The sequence below is a fragment of the Xiphophorus maculatus genome, chromosome 14 (genome assembly GCF_002775205.1).
Source record: "Xiphophorus maculatus strain JP 163 A chromosome 14, X_maculatus-5.0-male, whole genome shotgun sequence".
Taxonomy (NCBI): Eukaryota; Metazoa; Chordata; class Actinopteri; order Cyprinodontiformes; family Poeciliidae; genus Xiphophorus; species Xiphophorus maculatus.
This window is the reverse complement of record NC_036456.1, coordinates 6,447,071-6,472,740: the sequence shown is the minus strand read 5'-3', so window position 1 is coordinate 6,472,740 and position 25,670 is coordinate 6,447,071. Positions and strand designations below refer to the sequence as shown.

Below are 25,670 nucleotides of genomic sequence, written 5' to 3'. Positions count from 1 at the left end.
AATTATTGGCAAAACGCGCGCTGGTTTAAATCTGTGCGTAATTACGTCACAATCAGACTCATCCAGGGTCCTAGTGGTTTTCGTAGGGAAGTTATTCACTTGTGTCCTTCGCAAACGTTTCGGTTTTATTTTGAAGGCGCATATCCGGTTTTGTCTGCACTGTTGGTTGAAGGTGACGCTCTTCTGCTTTGCTGAGCACATCGCGCAGTTCATCCCCAGCTCCTTTACGTGCCAACCGCACACCGTTTATCCAGCACTGACTAAAAACATAAGGAATATTTTTTTATTAATAAACCTTTTTTTTTCTTTTACCAATGAAAGTCCACACAAGGTATTTTCTTTTCCAGTTTCATCGTTTTAATCTCACAAAAACACAAACACCAGAAACAAAGATCTGTTTGCCTTCTGTGCAGCTAACAAACTCATCCATCTTTTACAACAAAACAAAACAGAAAATAATTTATGCATCCTTTTATTAAAATCATGTCTACAAAAATAAAAATCAAATACAAGAACTAAGGCTTTACAGAACAGAAAAAAAAATTAACATTATAAAACAAGTGGGTTGGATTTCTCTATATTACACATGACCGACGAGACCAAATAAAAAGACAATGAGATGGGAATTAAAGATTTGTTTATGCATACAGTAGTTTGCACTGTGCAGGGAAATTTATTTGTGCAATACGACATATATGTATGTATGTTTTGTTTATTTTTTTAAAAAAAGGGTCCTCAGTTTGAGCCGTTTTTAATTCAGCCAGTTAGGGTCACAACATTGATGCCAATGTACAAGTTAATACAACGAAAAGAAAGATTCAAAAGTGTAGAGGTAGAAACAGAAAGTACAACCACTGTAGTTGAGTAGTAGAGACGGAGAGGAGAAAAGACGAGATGAAAGATATTTAGATGGAAACTGATCCTGACTTCAGCTGATGCAGACCAGCGGGGGTCGTGGGTTTTCTTTTGGGAGAGCGGGGGCCGTTTTTGTGCTGAATTTTCAAAACTGAGTACTGACAAAAACATCCCTTTGCTGGTCTGTAGTGCTGGGAGAAAAAAAACACTCCCAGCAGCCAAAATGGTAAATAAAACAAAACAAAAAATGTTCCCTTCAACGCCTCACTTTGGTAGATCACTTTCCAACTTTACGATCCAGTTTGCAAGTTTTTTCAGGATCAGCTGCGATAAAAATCTGTCTCTCTCTCAGTTTTTTTTTTCTTCCCATTTCAGCTCCATTTCATACATCTATACACATGCTACTGTAGTCCTGTTTCCCCCTTCAGAGAGTGTGAACACCACCAGAAAGGAAACCAGGTTCTGACAACACATTGGAGAGGATGCTGTAGTGTGACAGCGTCGGTTTTGGAAGATGGAAATCATTTCCAATAATAATAATGATAACAGCTCGGAAATAAACCCCTCCCGTGTGTTTCGGATACGTTTCTGTGAGAAATGTAAAGAAAAATATAAATTAGTAAGAAAAAATATGTAGCATGTATTAGTGGAGATTCGGTTAAAAAAAAAGAAGAGGAGAAAAGCACTTGGTTTTTAGCGTCTCTTGATGTTGCGTTCAGGTCTCACCCAGGATCAATCTCATTTCAATACATATATTAAATAAAATAAAAAATAAAAAACTCCCAACGGGCGCTCCAGGAATAGTTTTTTTGTTTTTACACCAGGCATATAAAGAAAGAAAAACAACATAAATCTACCGCAAGCTCAAGACGGAAAACCGTTAGCTTGATGCTACATGCTAACGTCGGGTTTTGCTTTGATGTAGCTTGATGCTACATGCTAGCGTGTGCTTCTCACTTGGCCTCTTCGCCATTTCTTAAGTTTTTAATTTTAGTAGTTATGTACCCTACTTCCATTTTTTTACTGACTGTGTCAGCTCGTACCCTCTTTGAGAACCATGGCTGTTAACTAAACCCCGCTAACAATGCGCAAGTTATGCGTCTAAAACTAGCGTGGCAGGAGAGCCGTCAGTTATTCTGGTGGCTCAATCAGGCGTCAACATTTCATAAGAGTCAACATTAGAACTACTGTTAATGGAAGTAGGGTGCGATAACAAATATTAAGGAAATAATTTATAGATATATTAGACTTGAGCATTTTTAAGATTATGTATAAATAAAACGATAGGTATTTTCAGTTGTATGGGTATGAAATGGTTTTTTTTTTTCAATCCAGGAAATGGGACAGAGCAAAATGGGTGAAAATGGCGAAAGTGTAAATTGATTTGAAAAGCTAATGTGAGGAAACGTTTTACCAGGAGGTTGCTCAAACTTTGATTAGTTACACACCAACAAACAGAAAAATTATTAAAAAAAAAAAAAAAATATGCTGGTAATTGTCATTGCTTTAAGCTCGATATTTGTATGACTGTGTAGGAAAATGTCAACCTTTATTTCCTTGTTAGTGGGGTTCTGTGAAGCCGTTACGAGTGGTCAGTATCCGACCTGCAGCTGGATCATATACAATCCAAACACTAATCAAAGATGGGTGTAGACTAAAGTAAATTCCCGCCATAATATATAATAACCAGAATCTCAAAAATGTAGCGGTCCCTGCTAGCACCTAAACAGCTGCTACTTTTGCGTTTGACATTTGCAAGAGTTGGTCTGCTACCAATGTTTTATCAAAAATGTGGACATGTAAAACCTAAAATGCTTCTGTTTTCAGTCTGCATCAAGTACCGACTGCACAGAACCCTACTTCGCAAAACCAGAACCAACGCAAAACGTTGAGCAAGTTCTGCTGAAAATGTACTGAAATTCACAGCTACTAGTAACTATTACATTATGACTCGTCGGGTTATTATCTGTATAAAATAAACAAGCGAGCTTCTGAGGTACTCACGGGTGTGCTTTGTTATTTTTAAAAATGTCTTTTACACGTGACTTCTTCCGGTTTTATGCTAAGCTAACAGGCTAACATGCACAAAACCAAGTGTATTTACTAACGATAAAAAAATACGTTTTTTTTCTCCCAGAGCTTTTTCCGAACTTCTCCCTAAAAACTTTACACTTGACTTAACCGCAGGACGAACAACTTACAGTTTTCCCTCATGTTCAGACCGAACACCAGACGTGGGATACAGCACCGCCGGTGCCAAAAATTTGGTTATTTCACGTGAACATAAACCTCCCCAAATGATCCAACCTGGCATGACGTGAGCAGCTGTGTGAATCTCCGGAGATCCCTTTACGCCGTGGAAGCAAGGAAATTAAACCTACCTGCTTCTTTTTTTCTTCAGTAGTAAATAGAGCAGTAGTGTTTCCCCAAAGCAAAGCAAAAACAAAAAAGTGAAATAATGCAACACTTCCACCTTCCTGCAGCTTCAATGAAAGCTGAAACCAAACGTGAAAAGAATTTTTAAAAAAGTAGAGTTTTCCACAGTGATTTAGTGAGTTTAGTGGTGCTTGTGTTCGTGTGACTTATGGTTTTCCTTACGCAGTGCAATAATAATAATAATAATAATAAAAAAAAAAGACCTGAATTAATCAGACACAGTCCTTCGGCCGTGAAACGTACTGTCGTCTGCTCCCCGGTCGGGTCCGAACGCGACTGGGGAGCGCTGGGTTTGGGGGGAGAGATGCATTATGGGTAAAGTGCTGGGGTGACGGGTCCCTAGGAACATTTCCTTACATTAACATTTCAACACTTCTCTGCTCCGCTTCTTCAACCAGCTCTACAAAACACGTCAAGTCTTGTTGTTTTTTTTTCCTTCACAAGAATCCAACTTGGTCATTTTTTTCTCCCCCAAAAACTTCAAGTTCTTCAAACTTCCTTCTTCACCCTTCTTCTGCTACCTGTTTTTTTTTCCCTAGCTCACTCTGTCTCTCTCTCTCCAGACTTCCGTCCTTGAAAAACAATAATCTATCTCCATCGTGCCGTCTCCCATCGTAAAACGAGATGTGCGTTTAGATCCGCCGGACGTCTTAGTGTTCAACCTACAGACGCGTGTGGAGATCAGCCGACAGCGAGCGAACCCACCCACTCAGAATCCGGTTGAGAGGATTCTGGGATCTCCCGGGTTTCCCTCCTTACCTGTTTAGGTGCAAACGCAACCACAAGAAAAAAAAAAGAAAAAAAGAGATGCTTAGATATGCAAAGCAATAAGCTTTAAAGAAAAAAAAAAAAGAAAAAAAGGCCAAACATCTAAATAACGGCGCTCACAAACCGTCTCCTGAGCTGCGGTCCATGGACGGCGTCCTGGAGACGGTTGCTGAGCGACACGGCTGGTCCTCCGACTCCTGGCTGAGGGAGGGATCTCTGAGAGATTCTAGCAGCTTGTGGTGGGCCTTCTCGATTTCCTGCAAAGGAATCGAAACGTCAACGCAAACATTGGGAACTGTTCTTAAGTGCACTTCTGTAAACGAACCCAAAATCTAAATAGAACGCTCTAAACAGAATCACATTCATCCGTTACGCAGAGAAGAAGGAATTCAACATGGCGGGTGGAAGTTGGAATTAAAGAGCTTTCAGACTGCATTGTTTATTATTTGCAAATTACAAAATTTGGACCAATTCTAAATTAAGGCAGAGGCAGAAAAACAATGTTTCATCAACCAAAAGCTTAATCGGTGAACGTGTTCAACCTCACCTAAATAAAATCCAACCCAACCAGTTGAATTCTCCATGTTTTGGTCGTAACTTGAGAAAAACTGGAAAAGTTGGAGCGTTTTTAATACTTCTGAACGCTGCCGTTTGAACCGGATCGTCTCGGCTCCTACACAGGGGCAACGAAAGAAACGAAACTCACCTTCAGCTTGTGCAACTTGCTCATCAGGCCCTCGATGGTGAGAAAAATCTCATCCGCGTTTCTGATCACGTGACTCTGTTGTGTAGCTGGAGGCGGGTCCGTTTCAACACCCTCACCGTCATTGTCATTATCGTCTTTCTCTAACTCTACTTCCATTTGCATAGTTTCTGAATCTGATTGGATGAACTCTGTGCAGCAGGCCGCTACTACTTCTTCTTCTTCTTTCTCCTCCAGTTGAGTCTGTGGTGACGACACTTCCTGTGGAGGTTGAGGGAAGTGGCTGGCGGTGGGTGTAGGAGGGTCGGGGAGGTCGTCGGTGACGCTCTCTCCTTGGTCTAACGGCATCACCAGGTAGAAGAAGTTCCCTAAGAGAGTGGAAAAGCGACTTTAGCTCGACCGCCGTCGCCCGAATCAAAGGTTATATTTGGTTATATTTGAGAGTGGTCTCGTGACAACTGCAGCAGGTTCGGTCTCCATTACCCTGCGTGTCGGCCTCGCCTCTAGAATGCGACGACAGATCGGAGGGGAGGCTAACATCGCCGGCGGTGCCGTCAGGGGCAAAAGGAGAAGAAGGAGGAGGAGGAGCACCCGCAACCATAGCTACGCAGAGGATAGATGTGTGTGTGTGAAGGAAAAGTGTGTGGAAGGGTGAAAGAAGGGGGAGGAAGAAGAAGCATGTTTTGTGGGTTTTTTTTGTTGTTGCAAGCAAATGAGATAAAAAAAAAAGAGAGAGAAAGAAAATTATAATCACAAGTTGAAAGGAAACATGCAAAGACACCCAGATTCCAAAGACAAAACGTCGCCTTCGGTTTGATCATCATCAGCAGGTGAGGATTAAGAGATCGGAGTCGACGTCCGTCTTCCCTGCAATCCGTTTACCTCTCCGCACCACCTTGGCGCTGGGCTGCCTGCTTTCTGGGGGCGGGGCCTCTGGCTGCCCGGGCTCCGGCTCGCTCAGGCAGAGGTCCAGGACGGTCTCCAGGGAGTCCTGCTGTCGTCCGTCGGCGTTCCCGTTGCTCATGGTGTTGGTGGGGGTGCTGTCCGTATCGTGGCTCCTCCGGTCCTCGTCCGTGTCCGGCAATAGGAGCCTCCGCAGCGTTTCCACTGGAGGCGAAACAACAGTAAGTCCAACATCAACCCAAAATGCTGCTTTCTGACTCCGTTGCGTTCCGATTTCTCCCCACCGTCGTGCAGAGCCGCTTCGGCCACGCCCACTGCCCGGTCCTCATCGCTGCTGTTGGCTTCAGGTTGGTCGGTGGGACGGTCACCCAGCATGCCGTCGTCAGCGGAGACGTGGCTCCCGATAAACTCCGACTGCTCCTCCTCAGGATGGACTGGTGGATTAGAAACAAATAAAAGAAATGTAAGAATTTTGCGTTTTAATGTTAATTTTTTCTGCGGTTTTTGTCCCTAGAAACAAACGTAGTCGGAACTCTAGCTGCCAACCAGTTTGAATCGTTCAAACTTAATAGGCGACTGACCATGTTGGGTTGAAAGGTTCATACCCGATACAGAGTCTCTGAGTGACCCCAAATGGTCAATTGTTATTAGCTGAAACAGCCAGAAAATAGGCCAGCCAGTCCTCCTGTAAGAGCCACTTCATGCATTTGGCAAGCTGAGGTGAGTTATCCTTCATTAGTGCTGACAAAGTGTCCGTATAGTGTTGCGGTCATATTCATTTTCAGTTTTGGGTCCTAGCAAGGTCAGGACTGTTCTCAAGGGCCAGTTGTGCCAGAATGCATAGATTAGACGTATTACATTTTTCAAATACTAATAAACCTCTGTCTCTGCATTCAATACTTATTTCTGAAAATGAATTAATGCTGAACTTCTTTTCACATTTATCAGTCCCTGCAGGATTTCAGAATTCCTTCTGGGATCCTTTGCAATTAAAATCACAGAATTTGTGGCGCTAATTTAGAAATATTTGCAAGACATTTTGTGATTTTTAAGCTTATTTATGACGGTAAATGTGACTTTTTATTATTGGTCATATAGCTCACAGCTAACTGGACATCAAGTAAATGTAGAAGTATGAAATACTGCCACCTGCAGGTGGGAGTTAGCATCAGTTAGGCCTGATGCTTTTGAACATTCTTTTGGGAAAATTTGCAAGAAACTCGCATATTTGTTTTGGCAGGAAAATAGTTTTTTTTGTGGAACTATAGCAGGGTATTGGGTAAAAAAAAAATAGAAACCTTGAGTTCCTGCAGCTGAAGGTTGAATATACGAGCTACTAATTAAGTTTTGGACACAGCTTCTGAATTTTAGTTTAGTTTTTTTTTTTATAACAGCGACACTAATGTGTTGTAAGTGTTGCTGTATATCTGAGATCGTAAGAATAGCCGGAAAACACTATATTAAAAGTTTTTTCCCCCTTCTCCGTCAAGATATTTTACCTTCAGTTAAGGCAGGTGAAATGCTGCGGAGGCTGGGAGAACTGGAAAAAACAATACACATACCGAATGAATACATGTACATGCGATGTAGCTAAAAACTGGGAACATGAAGGGACTGTTTTTTCCCCTTGTTTCTTATTCTCGACATATATACTCACGATGCAGGAAGTGATCCGTGATTGCTCTGTGGAGCTGAAGCTTTAATGGTCTTTTCAAGTAAATCCTTCCAGCTGTAAATCAAATAGCAAAAAAAAAAAGTTAGCGAACCATCCTGACAAAACGTGACTTCTGAAGGTGAACAGAAGCAGAATGTCCGTCTGCCCGTCGCGTCTTCTTGAGCAGAAGAAATCCGCTTACGTGTCTTTCTCAGACGGCGACCCCGCCGCCAGCTCGTAAATCTGCGTCTCTTTGGTGCTGATGATGTAGAGAGCTTTTTTGTCTAGAAAAAAAAAAGGTACCCAAACGTTGTCATTTTATTGGGAAAGAAAAAACAGAGAGAGAGAAAAGAAAAGGACGTCCAAACTTTAGCAAAGACCGTACCTGTAGCTACGGAGCGGACGAGCAGCGAGTCCAGCTTCACCAGGGGACTGAAGGAGGTCTTGGTGTCCGTGATGACCCCTCCTCCTCCGCCCATCCAGCGGGACGGATAACGAAGCAGCAGCCGGTCGTCGGGGCCTTTCTGGAGGAGGACCATGCAGTCCGACAGCAGCAGCGCTTGGATCTCTGAGGAACGAGCGCGGACGCGAGATGAGACGGACGCCACGGCCGACGTCAGCCGATCGGCGGGAGGAATACCGACCTATCTGCTTGTCTTTGCCGATCTTCCAGACTAGAGGACCTTCGTGAATCATTCTCTTCGTGGTGAGGTCCAGACTCTGTGAGGAAAGAACAAGCTTTAAACGGTGTTTGATGAATAGAGGACAGCTACGAGGGCGGCAAGTTAAAAACGTTTGGCCCCACCTTGAACTGAGGCGCGGCGTCCAGCCGGCGCTGGTACTGACTGAGGCGCTGCCGGTGCTCCGTCTCCCTCACGTCCTCGTTGACCGCCTTCAGAATGCCTCGGCAACAAGCCTGGGCACGCTGCAGCGACGGGAGGTCCGATGACCCGCCTGAAGAAAAAAAAACAACAAACAACCAAAAAAAAAACCCCAAAACAGATATGAGCAGGTTTCAATGGAAGCTGAGAGCGAATGTGCTCGCATCGACGTTTTCCCAAAAATGTAACTCGTTTTTAAATCAAATCAACTTATCTCGAGAAAACCGTAGGTAAATGAAGTCGTTATCTTCATAAAACCACAGGTAAGATAACTCTTTATCACAAGAAAATTAAGTATTTATATCAGGAAATTAAATGCTAGTACGACTGTTTTCGACTTCCTTTTAGAGATCGTTTCCTGCTCTCTCACCCTCTGTGTATTTGATGATCTTGTCGAGCAGCAGAGGATACTTGGTGAGTCTCAGCATCTCGGACACCAGCAGGTCCTTGAGCTGCAGCCTCCGACACTGAGGACTCGCCTCACACTCCTGAGCCGGAGACATGTCAGCAAAACGTCAGCGGAACCTTTGTCTTTTTTATGTTTTCTTAAAGAATTAAATTATGTTTGGGGAGAAAGACAGGTCCGACAAGAGGAGATTTGTAAAACAGCAACTCTTTGTATCGCCACCTTAAAAGTCACAAGGACACCATGCTAAAGGTTTATTTAGTTTTATAAAAGGTCAAACCTCCATACAAATGCTCAGCAATTACGCTCTAATCATGAGCAGCGCATCCAATAGTGATGTAGCAATCAGCCATTTTAAATGAGAATAAAAAATAGGAAGGGATGTCGAAATTTATTCCTCAACAGAAATCTTATCTATAGCCAGGTTATTTTTCCAGTTTTAGGATATTAAATCACTTAAATCTAAATGTTAAAACTGATGTTAAATATGAATGTGACCAAGTATGTTAAAAAGACAAGGTAGACATTTTATTCTTATTTTTTTTTTTTTCAGTTGTTCTGGAGTCGGTGAGCGTGCGGACCTGGATGATTTGGGCGAAGCGTGGATCTTTCCGTTTTTTGTTCTTGATGAGCTCCAGAGCCTGAGTCTGCTGGCAGCAGAGCTGCGACGCCTGCTCCTGAAACTCGTTTCCAGCTGCGCCTTCAACCTGACAGACAACAGCGAGGGTTAGGACGGTAAAAAGGAAAGACCAGCAGATTCTTATTTAAAATCCCCCGGCATTTCAAAGGGACCATAACTAACTGATCCCTTTTAGAAGAGAAAGAGGATGCTAAACCTGCATGCTAAACATACTTGGGAGTGTTTGTTATTGAAATACTCCGTCTCAGTCCAGCTTAAGTCCCAGGAGAGTTTCGTAAACACAGCAGGAGTGGCTCACCTTGGCCAGCATGACGTCTCCGATGTTCTGAACGATGGGGCTCTCTCGTCGCTTCTTCATCTCCTCACAAAGACTCGCTATATAGAAAAACAAACAACAAAAAAGACCATCAACATCGGGGCAGAAATACAGCATGGACATTTAGGCACAGTGAAACACAAATAGTACTGTGACAAAACCGTGACTTTACGAGAGTTTTCCGTTCCATAAAAAACATCTTCCAAACTCCAGCTTTGTAGCCTGACGACACACTGACACCCAGACTGACCGTGGAGTTCGTAGACCTGAGGCAGGTTTGGGAAGATGCAGGCCAGCTCCTCCGAGTTCAGCACAGATCTCATCTTCCGGTAAAAAACCTTGTCAAGAACCCGTAAGGTCCGAAGGTGGGACACCTCAGTGGTGAACAGCTCTGATTGAAACAAAGGGAAGTCAAAAATGACAAATAAATTCCTTACCGTACGTCACTTTGTCGTAAATCTTGGTTAACGCCAACCGTACCGTAAATGACGGCTTGCCGCTCCACTTCCCTGGGGCCGAGGGTCGCCAGGAGCTCAGGGGGAACCGTGTCCCTCCAGTTCTGACCGTCACACACCTCGTCCTCCAGCACCGCGGCGTCTGGCAGCAGGGCCAGCTGTGAGTCCACACTCCTGTAGGATAATCGAGATGGGGTCCGAGAAAAGGGGAGCAGGAACAGACAGTGGAGGAACGACAAGAAAACAACGTGGATGAAGAGAAGAACAGGAAGACAATTATTCGAAAGGATTCATATTTCCAGAGTCAGCCATGAGTTAAAGCCATGATGGCTATTATGAACAAAAAATGTCCCCATTTCCGCCTCTGTGCTCCTAATTTCCCTCACTCTGGGTGATCCTTTGTTAATCCTGACTCACCTGCGTCTGGACCGAGGGGTGTATGGGGGTGTAGGGTTCTCAAGAGACCTGAGTGTGGGAGAGTGGAAATAGAAATGGCGTGAGGAAGAAGCTACCCAGATCAGGGGAATGTGAGCGGCTGTTGAGCGAGACCCCTGGACTCAGAGCTGCTAACTGGAAAAAAAACCCCAAAAAAACACAGAAGAAGTCCGGCTGCGAGAATCCTTACCTAGCGGAGCTGCTGGACGCGGACGACGAGGCGCTGTGCTGGAGCAGCCGGAGGCCCGGTTGCTCCCTCTCCTCGCAGTCCTCCATGTCCACGTCGCTGCGAGAGCGGGGCACCGAGTCCCCGCTGGAGACGGTGCCCCGCCGGCGGTCTTCACCCTGAGCCTTCAACGACCCGCTGCGCCCCAGACGCACCGAGACCGTGGGACTGCGAGAGAAAAGCAGGAAACGTCAAGGTGCCTGCCGGTTTCAGCAAGTTATATCCAAGACTTTTGTAATGTCATCTTGAATGAAATGGAAACAGAAAAAATAAGATGGTGGGGAATTCTGCTGCAATACCATCAAGGTTAAAAAAAAACCCTAAGGCTAGCTGGTTAAGTAGCTAGCTAATCCTGACCGCCTTGAGTCACAATGCGATGAAGATGTTTGCGTGCGACTCAAAACTTTTACCTGACAGAAAAGCCCAGCGAGGAAATAAAACTACATTACATTTTGTTTTTATACAACAAAATTTAAGCTAGCAAAGGTATCATAGCATCTAGCTACCATTAGCCTATCTGACCACCTAGACTCACAGAATGCAATGAAGATGTTTGTGTGTGAATCAAATTTTTTTCCTGACAAATTTAGTCCAACAAAAAAAAAAAAAAGCCTACATTAAATACTCCTGCCATGACAAAATTTAAGCTAGCTATGGTATATTAGCAGCTAGCTGGCTAATATATCCTAGCTAGCTCCAAACTGCTAATATGCAGCTAGTTGCTGGTAGCCTCGACTATCTTGAGTCACAGAATGCAATGAAGAAGTTTCACCTAACAGAAAAGTCCGGTGAGGAAGAAGAAAAAAAAAAAGCTAGATAAAATATTCCTGCCACTGCAAAATTTAAGCTAGCAAGGGTACATTAGCAGATAGCTGCCGGTAGCCTGGAGTCGCACAGTGGAGTGGAGATGCTTGTGTGCTACTGAGAAAAGTCAGATGAGAAAAAAATAAAAATAATAGCCTTCCATGACAAAATTTAAGACCTGTGACTAACATTTATTCTCATTTTAATGCCTTAATTTTAGGCAGTTAATTTTGCAGTCACCTGTCCATGCCTTCCTCTCCCAAGCTGCTGGAGGAGAGCCTCTGGGGGTCCACAGCATCCCCCTCCTCCTCTCCTGGGAGCTCTGTGTGGTTCTCGAACTGCTGAATGATGTTCTTCACGCTGCCGGGACGCACTGCAAAACACGTCTCGGTTCAGCACGACGACCAAAACAGCAGCAACAGCAAGACAGACAGCAGGGCTGGAATTGAGTCTGCAGTAAGTGCCACCTCATAATCAACTGATGAAGAACAGATTTTTAATTGAAAAAGCAAAAAAGTGAAATAATAAAGAGGAGGGAAAAAAAAAAAAAGTACCTTCTGTGGGCGACAACGGGACGTGGAATGCTACAAAACCAAAAATGAGCCGAAAAAGAAACAAATCATGAGTCAATTAAGAATTATTAGAGAGAAAAAAAAAAAAAGAAAGTAAAACAACATGGTGAACAAAAACCAAAATGAAATTATTATGATTGGACATGAACAGTGGAAGGGAGAGTTTCAGGGTGTTTTCTATCACTAGTTATTGCAAACAATTAACTATAACAACTTCATAGAACACAGATCAGCAGAGCAACCCACGGCTGCACACTGCCAGGTCAGCTGACTGAAAGAAGGCTACAGCCCTTTTCAAGGCAAAAATCGGTTTTATGAAAAATATTTCCAGCTTTAGGAAAACAAACCGTATAAGTTAATGTATTATTTGTTTACCAGTATAAATATCTGTTGCTTTTCTGTATGAAATAAATGTCACAGGATCACTTTATTGAATCATTTGCTGTAAATAGAGGATCTCGTATTTATTTGAGGTTCACTTCTGTTTAAAAACGGTGTGTGTGTGTGTGTGTGTTTCTTTACTGGACTGAGATGTGCTCCGGGGTTTGCCGATGTACTTCAGGATGGGGTTTCTCTTCTTATCCTCTCCATCTTTCTCTTTCTTCACGCTGCTCGGCTGCAGAAAGAGAAAAAGATTGTAAACATAATTTTCCTTTTCTACATCCGTTCGCTTAAAATATGTGCTAAAACGCTTTCTTGAGTGTAAACACTGAAAAAATCCATAACCAATTCGAAGCAGTCTAATGCATTATGTTTCCCATTAGTGTTAGACGATGTTAAAATGAATAAAGATGGCAAAAAATAACTGATATTCCAATAGGATTCTAGAAAACGTGGCGGAAAACAAGTTGCAAAGTGTGTTGCTGTTCACAGATCAAATTAAAACAGGTTCATATTGTTCATGGTTCAATATTAAACTGATACTCCAATAAACTCCAGCCTTTTTCCGGGCAGTGAACGCACCATGAGAAAGCACCGAGTCATGCCTACTTTAACACTCTTCTTTGTGGATGCTGTGACTGCAGGAGGAAGACTACCACCAGCAACTGAAAGAGCAATTTGAGAGAAAACTATTTGGTATCTAGACGTATCGGTTTGTTCACGTGGTTTAGTCAGACCTGAACAGGAAGTGAAACTTTCAGGTGATAAGTGGAACACTAAACTAATTTAATTTTTTTGAGCTGTGTTATAGAACCTGCATGATTTTGAAAATGTGGTGCTAATTACCTTCCAGGATGTTGCAGAACTAAAATTGTTGATCGTATAGCATCTTTTTTCAAAAAGGTTGCAATTTTTTTAAACTTCATTTTTGCCCTAAGATGGTTTTATATCTTGTTTTAAGTTACATAATCTGCCAACTAGGACTTCTTCATCATATTGAGGGATTATTGACTTAATACAAACTTCTACATTGTGCTAAAAAGTTACTTTTAGGTTGGTTCTGCCTTATTTTAAGTGTACTAGGATATTTGAGCTAGAAACTAGATCAAAAATCCTTGGTGAGATTTGGTGTTTCTGCAGTGTTCATAAACCCTCTGCTGACTGAGAGCAGAGTTCGGCGCTTATTGAAAACCAAACAGCTTGGAATTTTCAAGGCTTTCAAGTTAAAACATCCATTAAAGTTCGGGGGCGGATTTGGTTTCTCACATACTACGAGCTATAAAAACAAGAAAACAAACTCGCTTCCTCTGTGGTTAAAGATGAACTACGTGTGCAGCAGCGACTACTTTTCTCAAATCAGACGCTTATTTATGTATTTTTTTATTTTTACCAGCGCAGATAAGAATCCCGCCTTGTCTTTACCTTTTTGGGTTTCAGAAAAGCCAGCCACTTGTCCTTCTCCGTGCTCAGGCCGAGGAAGACCTTGGAGTCTCTGAGCTTGATGCCGGAGTGTCGCAGGTAGAGGAGCACAGCTGAGGCCAGAGGAGAGCTGCAGTGAAGGAGAGAGAGCCGACGCCATGAGGCCGACGAAGAGACCTAAAGCTGTTAAAGTGCAGAATAGCCGTTAAACGCGCTTTTTACCTTCTGTCCTCTTCATGCTTTGATCTGGAATGGGGGAAAAAAACAAAACCAAAAAAAAAAAAAAGGGTTACTGATTGGACCTGCAGCGGTTTGGCTACATCCACAGGCGTTAGAAACAGAAGCCCTGCCGTCTCAGTCATGTGACGGGAGAATCTGACGGTGTGTGTAAAACGCCGAAAGCGCAAGCGTCACATGGTTTCCAGGCTTTACATCTGGAGCAACGACCTTTGCTATGCTCATTTAGCTGCTGCTGCTTTGTGATTAACTATTTTATAGGACTCTATAAACACCTGAGCAGGTGGATCTACTATAGAGACAGAAAATCAGTTTCAGCTCCTAAGAGAAAAGCTTTTTTCTCTCTCTCTCTTTAAAAGGAAAGAGACTTCCCTGATTTCTCGACGTCAAAGTGAGCCGGTCAAAGAGGAAAACTATGGACTACCTTTCACGACTTCCATTCATGAAGGCAGCTTCGTGACTCACAGAATCTCCCAGAGAGCGGCGACCTGTCTGTCCACCACATGCTTCTCCTTCAGGGGGTCTCCGTCCAGCTGATGCAGGTCTCCTTCTCCGAACAGAGAGCCCAGACCAATCATCTGCTTGTTCCTGTCAGGAGACATGAACACAAACTCAACAGGCTACAACAAACCCCCCAAAAAACAACCTATAAAATAAAGAGCTTCTTTACCAGGAAACAGAATCCTATACATGTAGCGGTTTTACAACTTGCAGTAAATGAGCGTTGCACACAAAACCTTTAAGATCCAGTTACAAAAGCAACTGAGGCAGAGAGTCTGTTGGTTTCGTAAGATCTTTTTAATGCCACTTTGCATGAAATTTAAGACTGAAAAACAAAATATCTAAATATGGGGGAGTTTTTGGGGGGCTTGTTGCATTACAATCAAGCAAAGCAAAAACTGCATAAGTTTTTTGTGTCCATAAGATCAAGCTAGCTTGTTTTGCCTCTGTCCATCTATTCCTTCTCATGTTGAACGTTAAAAAGTAGAATTGATATTCTACAAAGATTTTTTTTTTTTCCCATCTTTGTTAAAGTTGGCATGACTGGTTATACTGTTGCATTTCTCTGAATTTTTACAAAGGTTTAAATGTAACTAAACCTTTGGAGAGACAGCTGAACTAGACGGAGTTCAAAGCCAGAGACCCACATCAGAATCTGCAGGGTTTAAATTCATGTCCTTAGAATAAACCAAAAGCCTTCAGACTCAGACCTGTACCTGCAGGTTGCTCTTTTTCTGACTGAATGTTTAGTAAGGGTCAAGACCAACGACGACACGGTAGCGGCGATATTGAAAATACCAAAACAAACACTTTGTAGAGCTTAAACTCAGTCAGAACAGACATTTTGGAGGGAAAATGGTGTTGAATTTTGAACTGCAGCATCCTTAAAATGACGCACCTGTAGTCTTGAATCTGATCCTGGATGTCAGGCAGAACCTGCTGCTGCAGCTCGGACAGAGGCCCTCGGATGTCCTCCTGGGCATGAAGGCGGTTCTCTGACGTTGATGCAAACATTAGTGATAGAATATAAAAGCATGCACAAAAATAACTGGCATCATATCAGATTATTAATGAAGCCTCCTGTTACCTATTTCTGTCAGAAATTCCTCGCGCACTTTGATTTTCAAGGGCTGCAAGAAAAATGTTCGAATGAGTTGGCGCACTGAAGGTGTGACATTATGGTTAAAATTGTAATAATGTATTTATTTGCACATTTTACAAAAAAAACAAACAAACATTATTACTGTTGTCAATCTCTGCAAAACACATTTGCTTATTATCAGAGAGATACATGGAGACGTACAGCATCTGGATCCAGGAAGTGGGAGCAGATCTGAGGCGCGAGTGCGCGGGCGTCTTTAGGGGTGGAGCCTAAATACGCTTCTACAGACAGGTAGAACAGCTGTGGGGGGGAGGAGAAGACGTGAATGTAAGAAAGTAAATCCCAGTTTGGATGTGTTTTCCAGGCACATAGTGCCACTTTAAGGCACAATAAAGTAACTATGTTACCTTCAGTTATGTAAAAAAAAAAAGCTACATATATCAAATATGACTTGAAAGAAATTTTACTTTGTAATTTAACTCAAATTGAGCCTCTGTCTCTTTAAAAATTTCTACTCTTTCTGAAACTCCGCCGTCAGGACGTCATCACAACATGGCTCCTCTATTAACCCTTTAACAACATTTTTTATCTGCGTTTCACTGAGAAGCAGCTCCGTTAACGATTTGCTAATTGCTGCTGGCTAGTCTGAAGGAGCTGAGTGGGGGAGTCAAATGCCAGAAGCTTGGAAACTGCAGCTCTGAGGAGGAGCTACGTCTTCAAAGGCGAGGCTAGCTCCACGCAAGCGTTTTGCACAACTGAATGGATTTCCAAGTCTCTCCAAGTTTCTGTCCTCCTAACTTCCTCTTCCTCACAGGAAAAATTAACATGTAAACCTTTTTTTCCATCACATTTTAGTCGGAAACCTTGCTACTTTTGTCTTGGGTTTCTGTTCTGTACTTTGTATCCAAGGCGACTGTTCCAAATGTAACGTTATCACTTTTTTCGCCATTTTATGCACCTTTCTCTACTTTTGACGTCTTAAAGAATAAAACATTTGTTGGCTCCGAGACTAAAACACACACACACACACACACAAAAAGATTTAACCGCTGTTTATGTATATTTAGAAAGCAACGTAGATTAGAAAAGAGCCCGAACAAATACTCCTGACTCAAATTTCAACCTTTTTAGATCAGAAATAAGCACCAAGAAAACCAGTGAGGGTCATATGTAATTAGTTAATCAGAGCAAATCTCTTTAGCTCTGAACTGACCAGAGGGTTTGGGTCCAGCAGCTGGGTGAAGACGTATCTCATGAACACCGTCATGTGTGCCGGCCGTGACTTCAACAACTCGATGTCCTGGAAGGGACCGTCCATCTACGAACGGGTGGAAAGGAAAGCAAAGTCAAGATGAAAAGCAGTCAGGTGATTTGGGGGAAAATAAACAGAAAAAAAAAGCAACAACAACAACAACACACCTCATTAAAGGCATAGCCATCACCTTCTTCATCTTCATCCTCAGGGCTGATGATCTGGGCTTTAGCACCCTGAGACAGAATCGGATTGAAGAGCAATTCGTTTAATCCTGCATTCTGAAACGCATCAAGAGTTGTTTTCATTTATTAATTGTGTTCAGGCAGGAAACAGCGAGCCTAAACGGTCTGAAACACAAACCAACACTTTTTGTTTTTGTTTGTTTTTTCCTTTGTGACGTTGAGATTTTTTTTTTAAACAAGCCGAGCGAATCAAAGTGTTGCAAACGGCGAGCGTGACGACGTTCCTGTTTCGGTAAAATGACAGAGCAACAGTTGTCGCAAAAATCAGTAAATAATGAATGAAAAAATGAATGAGAGGGAGAGAAGAAAAGAATGGAAAGCAAATGTGTGTCTGTCTCACCGTGTCAGACAGGGTGTGTGTGTCCGAGTTCTGGCGTCGGTGATAGGGGGTCCTGAAGGGTAATGAGGGGGAGGAGCTGGGACTCTCAAAGGCCTGAGGGCAACGGGAGGGGAAGGGAGAGCGAGGGAGGGGTAGAGGGAGCCAGGATGAGTGGAACGGGATGAGTGGACATTCACACACACACACACACATACACACACACACACACACACACACACAGCAACAGCGTGTTACCTCCAAGTCTCCTTCACTGGAGTCTATCGACAGCCGTCCTGTGAGAGAACAGGAAGATCTGTAACAACGTCCTGCAAAAACAACAACAACAGAAAACTTTTACAGTGACTCTGAGGTGCGTTGCAAAAACCTCCTCGCATTTGTTTTTGAAACCACAATTTGTCACGTTAGAACCATGAACTCCGACGTATTTTACTAAGGTTTTATGCGATCCAGCAACACAAACTGGTGCTTTGATGTGGAAGTGAAAACGGTGTCCAAAATCACCTGTCTTTGTGAAAATCTGAAAAGTGCGTCAAGCATCTGTATCTCTAACATGGCGCATTAGAGCCAATGTAGGTAGAAAGAGAAGAAAAAAAGGTGGAGAAAATTTCTGCCAATAAAATAAAATTTAAAAAAAACAAAAAGAGAAATCTCAGAAATTTTCTAGAAAAAAACTTGGGAAATTTCTGAGCTTGAAAAGTCAAAAATTTGCTAGAAGACGTTTATTTCTAGAAAATCTCTGAGATTAATCCATTCATTTATTTTGAACAGACAATAAAAAATAAAAACTGAAAAAAACGATAAAACAAAGAATCATGCCCCTCAGCATGCAATCCTACATAATTTGCTCGAAAAGCAGCAGGAGATCTTATGATTCCCTGATCCGCTCAAACTAATCTAAAATTTTCCAAAACGAAATAAATCTATTAAAATGGGAAATCAAATTTGGTCGATTTGTTTTTTTATTGAAGTTTTAAATTGATGTAATCATTTCAAAGCAGACAAACCTTCTCCTGCTTGGATGTAGTTTGTGACAGATTCTGATCCCGTTCCCTCCTGAGGAGGAAAGAAGACAGAAGGAGAAAAGGAAACAAAGTAATCGTCCTAAGATGTAGTCATCCCATCCTGGCATCACTTGTTACTGAAACTTTCCCTTTTGATTTTTATGCTGCTTCTTTTTCTGCTGACCTGATTCTGAATCTTGACCCTGACTTGGTGAGCTCTCCTCTTGGCGCTCTCGATGCGCTCCTCCAGCGACGGCGACGGGCTCTTCAACCATTCCTCCATCAAGCCCTGCAGAAACAAGCAGCTTAATGGAGCGAATGTTGTGACTTTGAAACATTTAACTGGCTTTTTCTGCGTCAGAATTCCCACCTGGAGTTCAGCCTCTTCCTGCTCCAACATTTTCCTGAGTATCTGACTTGCATGTTTTTGCACTTCTGGATCCTACGAATACATTTAGCCATTTTTCGGTAAAAAAAAAAAAAAATTGTTTGAAAATTTTTTTTTAACCAATTCAAAAACGACTTTTAAAGGTTTCCCACTCACTTGTAGCGGTTTGGGTCCAGTGATTCTTTGGGATGGGGTGCTGCCCAGTCCGGAGGGCAAGGGTGGAGGCGGAGGGGGTGGACCCTCCCCGGTCAGAGAAGACCTCTGATTGGGCGTAGAGTCTGAAGGGAGGGGCTCCAAGGGCACGGAGGTGGCGGACGGGGGCGGTCCTTGTAGTGTTAGGGCGACGTACGGTCCGGCTGCAGGAAAACGGGACGGCTTTAATAAAACCTGAGGCTACGAACACCAATCCGGCGGAGCTTGTCAAACTCACATTTTATGAGCTTTACCACTTCCTGGTGAGTCATGGTGGAGACCGGTGAGCCGTTCACCTGAGAGGCAAAGTCAACACAAAGAAGGAAATCTCAAAACACTTCCAGATAAAAAAAATTTAAAACTAGTTTCAAACAAAGAAATGCAAACCTTAATGATCCGGTCCCCCTCATGTACTCCAGCTTTGACTGCAGCGCCACCTGGGATGGAGATCAGGCATGCAAGTCAAGCAATGAATAGAAACTATAGGAGGTCGTAGGTCAAATGAGGGCTGATTACAACAACAAAAAAACTATAAAGCTTATTTAACACTCTCGCCATCTTAGAGCGGCAAATGTCATGGTCGGAAAATGGGGTAGCGGTGGGGTTGTCCTGTCAGACCGTCAGTTCCCGTAACAACACACACAGTCCGCCGGACCTTGCAGAGAATAAAAAGACTGTGGGATTCAAATGAACGTAACTTGCATTCGCATGTGTGTTATTCTTTGTAAGGAAACAGTACATCATGTGTCTCGCAGTGTTAGTGCAGATTTACTAGGTGTGTTTTTGTTTGGGTTCACTTTCACATTGACGTTTTGAAAGTTTCTTCCCTCCAGAGGGAGGCAGCAAAGTTCAGAGCTGGGACAACAACCCCAAGCAGTGTGGATCTTGTTGCCTAACAACACTTGTGTGAAAGCCAGCAGGACGATAACAGAGTAAGGTGGGGTGAAACTTGTGATTTGACTTCCTTGTCAAATCACTGCTTTCTTTCTGCCTCTGAATCGAGCTGAACTAATTAAGCAAAACTGAAAGCACAAGACTCTTAAACACCAGACTGCTTCATTGAGAAACTACACGATAAATATTTTAGCTGGGCTACCTTTGTTTTTACTCTCACTATATAGTTGATCTTTCAAATTATATAGGTCATTTTGTAAAGAACACTTAACACTGGAACTGGAAGACATTTTAAATATCCCAAACTAAAAAACAACAACCAAAATCTTTCATTTTCGTCAATTCAAAGATTAAAGTCAGAAATTGGATCTGGTTTGAAAAGAAGAAAACATATTGCCCAGACAAATAGCTATTATGGTGGAGAAGAAGCGCTCATTCTGACAATGTTGTCCCCAGGATTGTTTTCACAGCTGATGGAACCAAACTCTTTGAAAAACATGTTCCTCCCGCTCGCCTGCGGTGGCGCTGCACCAAGAATCACTGAAGGAAATGACACAAAAGCCTCAGAAGAAGACATGAGCACTACTTACAAATGGAGTAGTGTCAGATTTTAGCGGCTATATAATTTCTCTTTAGTCTTTGGTAAAAGACCATGAGCCATTTCTCCCGCTAACGCTAGAGTTTATTTTGGTTCTACTGACCCAGAATGCCTTGCACTGTAGTCTGCTTCCTGGTTTTGGAGCCGTCTCTGGTCCACTTGCATTCAAATGTGCATTCTAAGTGCACCAGAGTTCACTTCAAACAAAATGAGTCCTAGTTTTGTAGGCAAACCAGAGTTAGCCTTCTTTGGTTTGGGTCAGAGTTTGATTACGTATTCATACCTCCCCAAATGAACCAGACTTTCTACGCAAACGGAAGTTGGTTCGATTACACCAGACTAGACAGTGGTCGGTGTGAATCCAACTTCCCCTTCGATCTGTGGTAGCGATTCAGCATGAAGCACTCGCATATCCTTAAAATGAGTCTCACCTGGTCGGACGTTCTGCACAAGCTTGACTCTCTCTCCACAGACAGTGAAGCCGAAACCGAGCTGGTCTTTCTGCACCACCACACACCTGTGGACCAGACCAGGACCTGGCCGGGAGGGGAACGTCACGGTTGAGTCTGACAGACAAAAATAACTACGGCGCTAAAGCCGAGAGTTCGTTCACCAGCCAGAGCAGTTAGTGTGTACTTACTTGAACTCTCATCTATCGTCACCTCTCTCTGTTGGCTGGCAGGGCCTCTGCGCTCCGAATCGCCGGCTGTCAGACTGTTGAGCCTGAGTTTAAAGACCAAAAAACCATGTAAGCATACAATTACACCTATTTAGAGTACAAGAAAGAAGTCTGGAGATAATGAGACCAGATAAACAAGAGAAAAATGAGAAGTGACTGGAGCAGACCACAAAGTACAAAGTAAACCTTGTAATGAGAAGCAGAAAGTGAAGGAAGAGACACGATACAAAGAAGATCTTATATGAGATTCGAAGACAGACACCAACAAGAAGACAGTGGGCACGAAACAACTCACCAAGCAGCAAAAGGGCTGAAAGCGAAGCATGACGGAAAAGAAGGAAACAGATAAACAGAGAACAGAGATTCAGAACAACAAACATGGAGAATTGAACAGGCTGGAAGAGGGAAAGCTTTCTCAAAGCAACGGCAGACCCTTTCCTCCTCCAGCGAGCAAACACTCGAGAGCAGTCAGGACTTTCGGTTTAAAGGTGATGAATGAACAGAGCATACACATGTTTAAGGGTCAAAGTTCACAGGAAGCATTTCAAAACACGGCTGCAGGCTGTGTGCACTTCCCCCGCATATTGTAAGAGTTATTGGGTCTACTCAATGTTTAATGACTGAGCCGAGGCAGGGGAAGATTTCAGTGTTTATTTTTCTGGAGGGACCGACGCAAGACAGTAGGAAGCAGCAGCAGCTGTGCAATGTCCAATCACGTAATCAGTGGAAAACTAACAAAACGACCTGATTGCCGGCACAGAGCAGAAGAGGACAAATGTCTTGCTATAAGTAATAACCTGCCAGTGAGTCCAGCACGTTTTAATCAATATTGAAGAATTATTGGCCTTTTAAACAAGTGGCTATGTCTTGCTGAAATGTTCATTTTAGGTTTGTTTTGTTTTATTTCTTTGTGTTTTGTGCAGTGAACACTTGGATGAAGGCTTTGTTTTAGCCACCCTTTGATCCAGTATCCTTGGTTACAAGTAGGTACAGTGGATCTGGTCAACCTGAAATACTATTCAGCAATTGAAGTACGATTTTCCTGACATTTTCATCCTTTAGCTACAGTAATTCATTTAGCTTTCTCATGTGTGCGCCCAAAACCCTGTTATTGTTAACATATTTGAGACTCGTTTTTGTCAGGTGTGGAATCTAGAAGGAATCTGGGATCCAAGTTCATAACAAAATCTGTTAGCCAACAATTGCAGCAGTCCAAACAAGCCCTGTGTGACATTATTATTGCACACACTGGTGTCACAGAGAAGGTAATTTTGAGAGATACTCAGCAGCCCTAATGAAAGCCGAATGATCAAAGAGTCATATCAAAACAGAGGATGAAAAATGCTAGAGCTAGCTTAACGCTTCTGCCAGCAGGAGCAAAATATCAACCTACCAAGAAGCGTACCTTCATTTTGTTGACCAAATATGTTACGGTGCAGAAAAACAGACACTGTGATGACCAGACTGCCAATGGTTAGGAAGTTAAATGGGACACGACACTAATAAAACACATAATTACGACTCAAACACTAATCACGAAATAGATCCATTAACTGGTTTTGAATTGAGACATCCCTGCAAGGCGGTGTTCAGATAGCATTACTATGAAGGAAGAACAACACTACTACTTCTACTGTTGAGAAGAAAGTGGGAAATCAACTTCTTTACAGCCGGATGTTTTTAGTCTATTCTCATGTTCAGAATAAGTAAGAACAATCCCAGATTCAGATTGACACATTTGCTTTCAGAAGGATTTACTCTGCTTCCTAGAGGCTCGACAAGATCCAATAACAACAGTCTCATTCTTTCAAATGATCTAAACCAGTGGTCTCCAAGTCCAGTCTGGAAAAGCTGCTGTCCAGCAACTTTTAGATTCAACCCTGTTCAAATATGCCTCAATAAAATGAATGGCTCTTTACCTGGCATTACCCAGTCCTAACGGCATGCTGAAGATGTAACTGAGCCTTTCGATTGAGATGTTTTAGAGTAGAGCTTAAAAAGTTGGGAGGACAATAGATGTCAAAGAGTGGCACTGGAGACCGCCAATGTAGACAATATTCACCCAGGAGTTACTGGGTGAACTCCTGGGTGACCCATCGCTTGTATAATTGCACATATTTAAAAAATGTATATATTTGACTTGGTAGAAGAGTCAACTTTTGTGTCGTTTTTACAAAAATGCGTTCATGGTACAATCTGTGGGCATCGCTATCGTCCGCACACACCCAAACACGAGCACTCACTGCTGGGCAGTAGTCCTACCTGAACAGGTGGGTGTGTTTTTCACTGGCCACCTTGCTGTCACATGACACACAAAGAAGGTAGTGGGGAGCATTGGACGAAAGCGTGAGAACACACCAGGGAAAACAGCAAACAGTGAGAGAGACAGGAAACACACATGATAAAGACAAAGGTGATGGAAAGACATTAGAAAGGCAAAATCCACAGCAGCACAAGGGGGTTTAGGGTACAGACAGTGGGAAGGCGAATGAAAGCAGGCGGTAAACTATCGGCAGGTCTACACAATGTGCCCTCTCTTCTTCCAGGAGGCTGTTTCGCCATCCCTAAAGTCAACCTGTCTGACCTGTTCTTCCCTCAGCCAAACCGGACTTCGGGCTGATAAAATAAAAAAAAAGAGCACTGCATTTTTTATGGAAGGCACCGGAGATAAGATGCCAACATCAGGACCCCGTCTAGACGTAGAGGATGGCGGACGGCAGGCTCGTACCTGTCCAGGGTGGATGTGGGCTGGCGGAGGCTCATGTCTGCACTCCTCTGCTTCCTGGTGTGGGATCAAACACAGTCAGTGGGCCTCCCTTATCACCACCATCTCTTTCCCCGTTCAGTTCAGTTCGTAGTCCACACAATGGGGCTCTCTGTTGGGCTTTGATCAGTCCTTGAAGCTACTTGGATGCTGGTTCAGATCAAACAGACAGTCCCTCATGTTCCCATACACTGTAGGGAGTCCCAGTGAGGTCAGTGGGGACTTGAAAAATAAAGTGCTGCTGAAACAGGCCCCCTAAAAAGGCTCTCGGTATTTACCTGATAATGACAAAACCTTTATAATCCAGAAAGTGTCAGTGGCTTAGCGTTGTGGTTTCGCTGTAGTGGAGATGGATGAAAGACGGTCTGCTTCCTCAAGGGTCATCAATCATGAATGAATGGCTGATATGTCTGACAGCGCTGCAGATCAACAACATCCACGACTTTTAAGCCCATTGCTGAACTTAACTGAATCACTGGGAGCTTAACCTTAACACCTAGAACTAGTGTTACAGACAACAACAAAGGATTAACTTGAATATTTAGTGCTAACCTCCAACCACAGACTCTCTCACACACACTTGCCAGGCTTGTTTACATGTGGAGCTTGTAGCAGATGCTCTGATCTAACTAATCCTCTCCATATATGTTGTTTTCAGTTGTATCGCGTGGCTGTTTTCAAATTTAAACACAAATACCCCTGCGACTAATCTAACACGTAGAAATTCCGGGGGCCCGCTACATCCAGCCGACGTTAGCTGAGGGAAACCGCCACGACCAGTAGGCCCCTTTCGACCACCGGCATGGCGTTAGCGCGCACGCCGACCGTAAGCGCCGCGTCCCCGGCTTGCAGAAACCAACGAGCCGACGCGCTAGCTAGCTAGCTAACCGGGTAGCGCTGCAAAACGAAACCACCGCATAGCTTTGGCAACATTAGGATACGTGGTTGTCTATACGCACTGGACTCCTTCGGTGTGTGTGTATACGCTGCTAGGTATATCCAGGGGTCCCGCTCTGCTGCTGTTTCAGACGCAGAGTGGCATGTTAGCGAGGGTAGCTGCACGTTATTCCAGAGGAGTCCCAAATCCCAGGCAGGTCCTTTTCTCCCATCAAAAAAACTGATTTAATCAAAGGTTTGTTTCCCCGTCGTGATAACGCAGAGGGGGGGAAAGAAATCCAGACGTAGTTTTGATATCCGTCGCTCTCGCCACAGTCCCAGTTGTTAAAAAATAATGATCTCTGCTGTTGTGTTATCTTGTTGTCCTGACTGCTGATCAACCAGCATATCTTCAAGGATCACGAGCACGAAAACAGTTGAAACAGCGACCTCGTGTGGGAAAGACTGCAACCTGCAGCTGAAAACGACTGGAATGGCCGGAGTTCAGTTAAAATCTAAAAATACGTTTTCACTGCTGCTGGGAAAAGTGGGTGTAGAAGGAGCTCTCCTTATCTAAGTTTTATCATAGAGTTATTATAGGTTATGAGGACTTAATACATTTGTTGTAGTCTTTGGAAGAGAATGTTCTTTTTTTTTTTTTTTTTTTACAAGGCATTCTTCTTTCAACTCTACAAGTTCCAGAACAGAGTCCCCATAACAGAGCCACCCTTCTTTATCAGCTGGTGT

At 43.2% G+C, this 25,670-nt stretch overlaps 1 protein-coding gene across 11 annotated transcripts; it reads right to left on the bottom strand.

Annotated features, from left to right (window-relative positions):
- Window positions 1-334: 334 nt before the first annotated feature.
- arhgef11 (Rho guanine nucleotide exchange factor 11) lies at window positions 335-25,342 on the bottom strand. 11 transcript variants are annotated; one of them, XM_023346363.1, is made up of 43 exons: window positions 24,326-25,342; window positions 24,012-24,197; window positions 21,579-21,593; window positions 21,245-21,327; window positions 21,036-21,140; window positions 19,500-19,549; window positions 19,351-19,408; window positions 19,077-19,276; window positions 18,903-18,974; window positions 18,717-18,821; window positions 18,536-18,584; window positions 17,766-17,836; window positions 17,532-17,624; window positions 17,114-17,182; window positions 16,908-17,012; window positions 15,896-15,994; window positions 15,680-15,722; window positions 15,491-15,587; window positions 14,557-14,679; window positions 14,077-14,100; window positions 13,858-13,984; window positions 12,577-12,670; window positions 12,037-12,066; window positions 11,723-11,855; window positions 10,643-10,846; window positions 10,435-10,482; window positions 10,043-10,191; window positions 9,813-9,953; window positions 9,545-9,621; window positions 9,188-9,313; window positions 8,571-8,688; window positions 8,125-8,273; window positions 7,964-8,039; window positions 7,705-7,887; window positions 7,522-7,603; window positions 7,323-7,394; window positions 7,165-7,205; window positions 5,950-6,099; window positions 5,645-5,869; window positions 5,246-5,365; window positions 4,766-5,130; window positions 4,184-4,316; window positions 335-4,050 (listed from the first exon to the last, which is right to left on the bottom strand). In XM_023346363.1, exons 2-43 carry the CDS (start codon window positions 24,044-24,046, stop codon window positions 4,001-4,003), a joined length of 4,389 nt encoding a protein of 1,462 aa, XP_023202131.1. In that variant the 5' UTR covers window positions 24,047-24,197; window positions 24,326-25,342; the 3' UTR covers window positions 335-4,000. The 11 variants fall into 11 exon arrangements, with proteins under 11 accessions (XP_023202131.1, XP_023202130.1, XP_023202134.1 ...); XM_023346362.1 differs by having other exon boundaries at window positions 24,012-25,342; XM_023346366.1 differs by having other exon boundaries at window positions 17,766-17,803; window positions 24,012-25,342.
- Window positions 25,343-25,670: the final 328 nt, after the last annotated feature.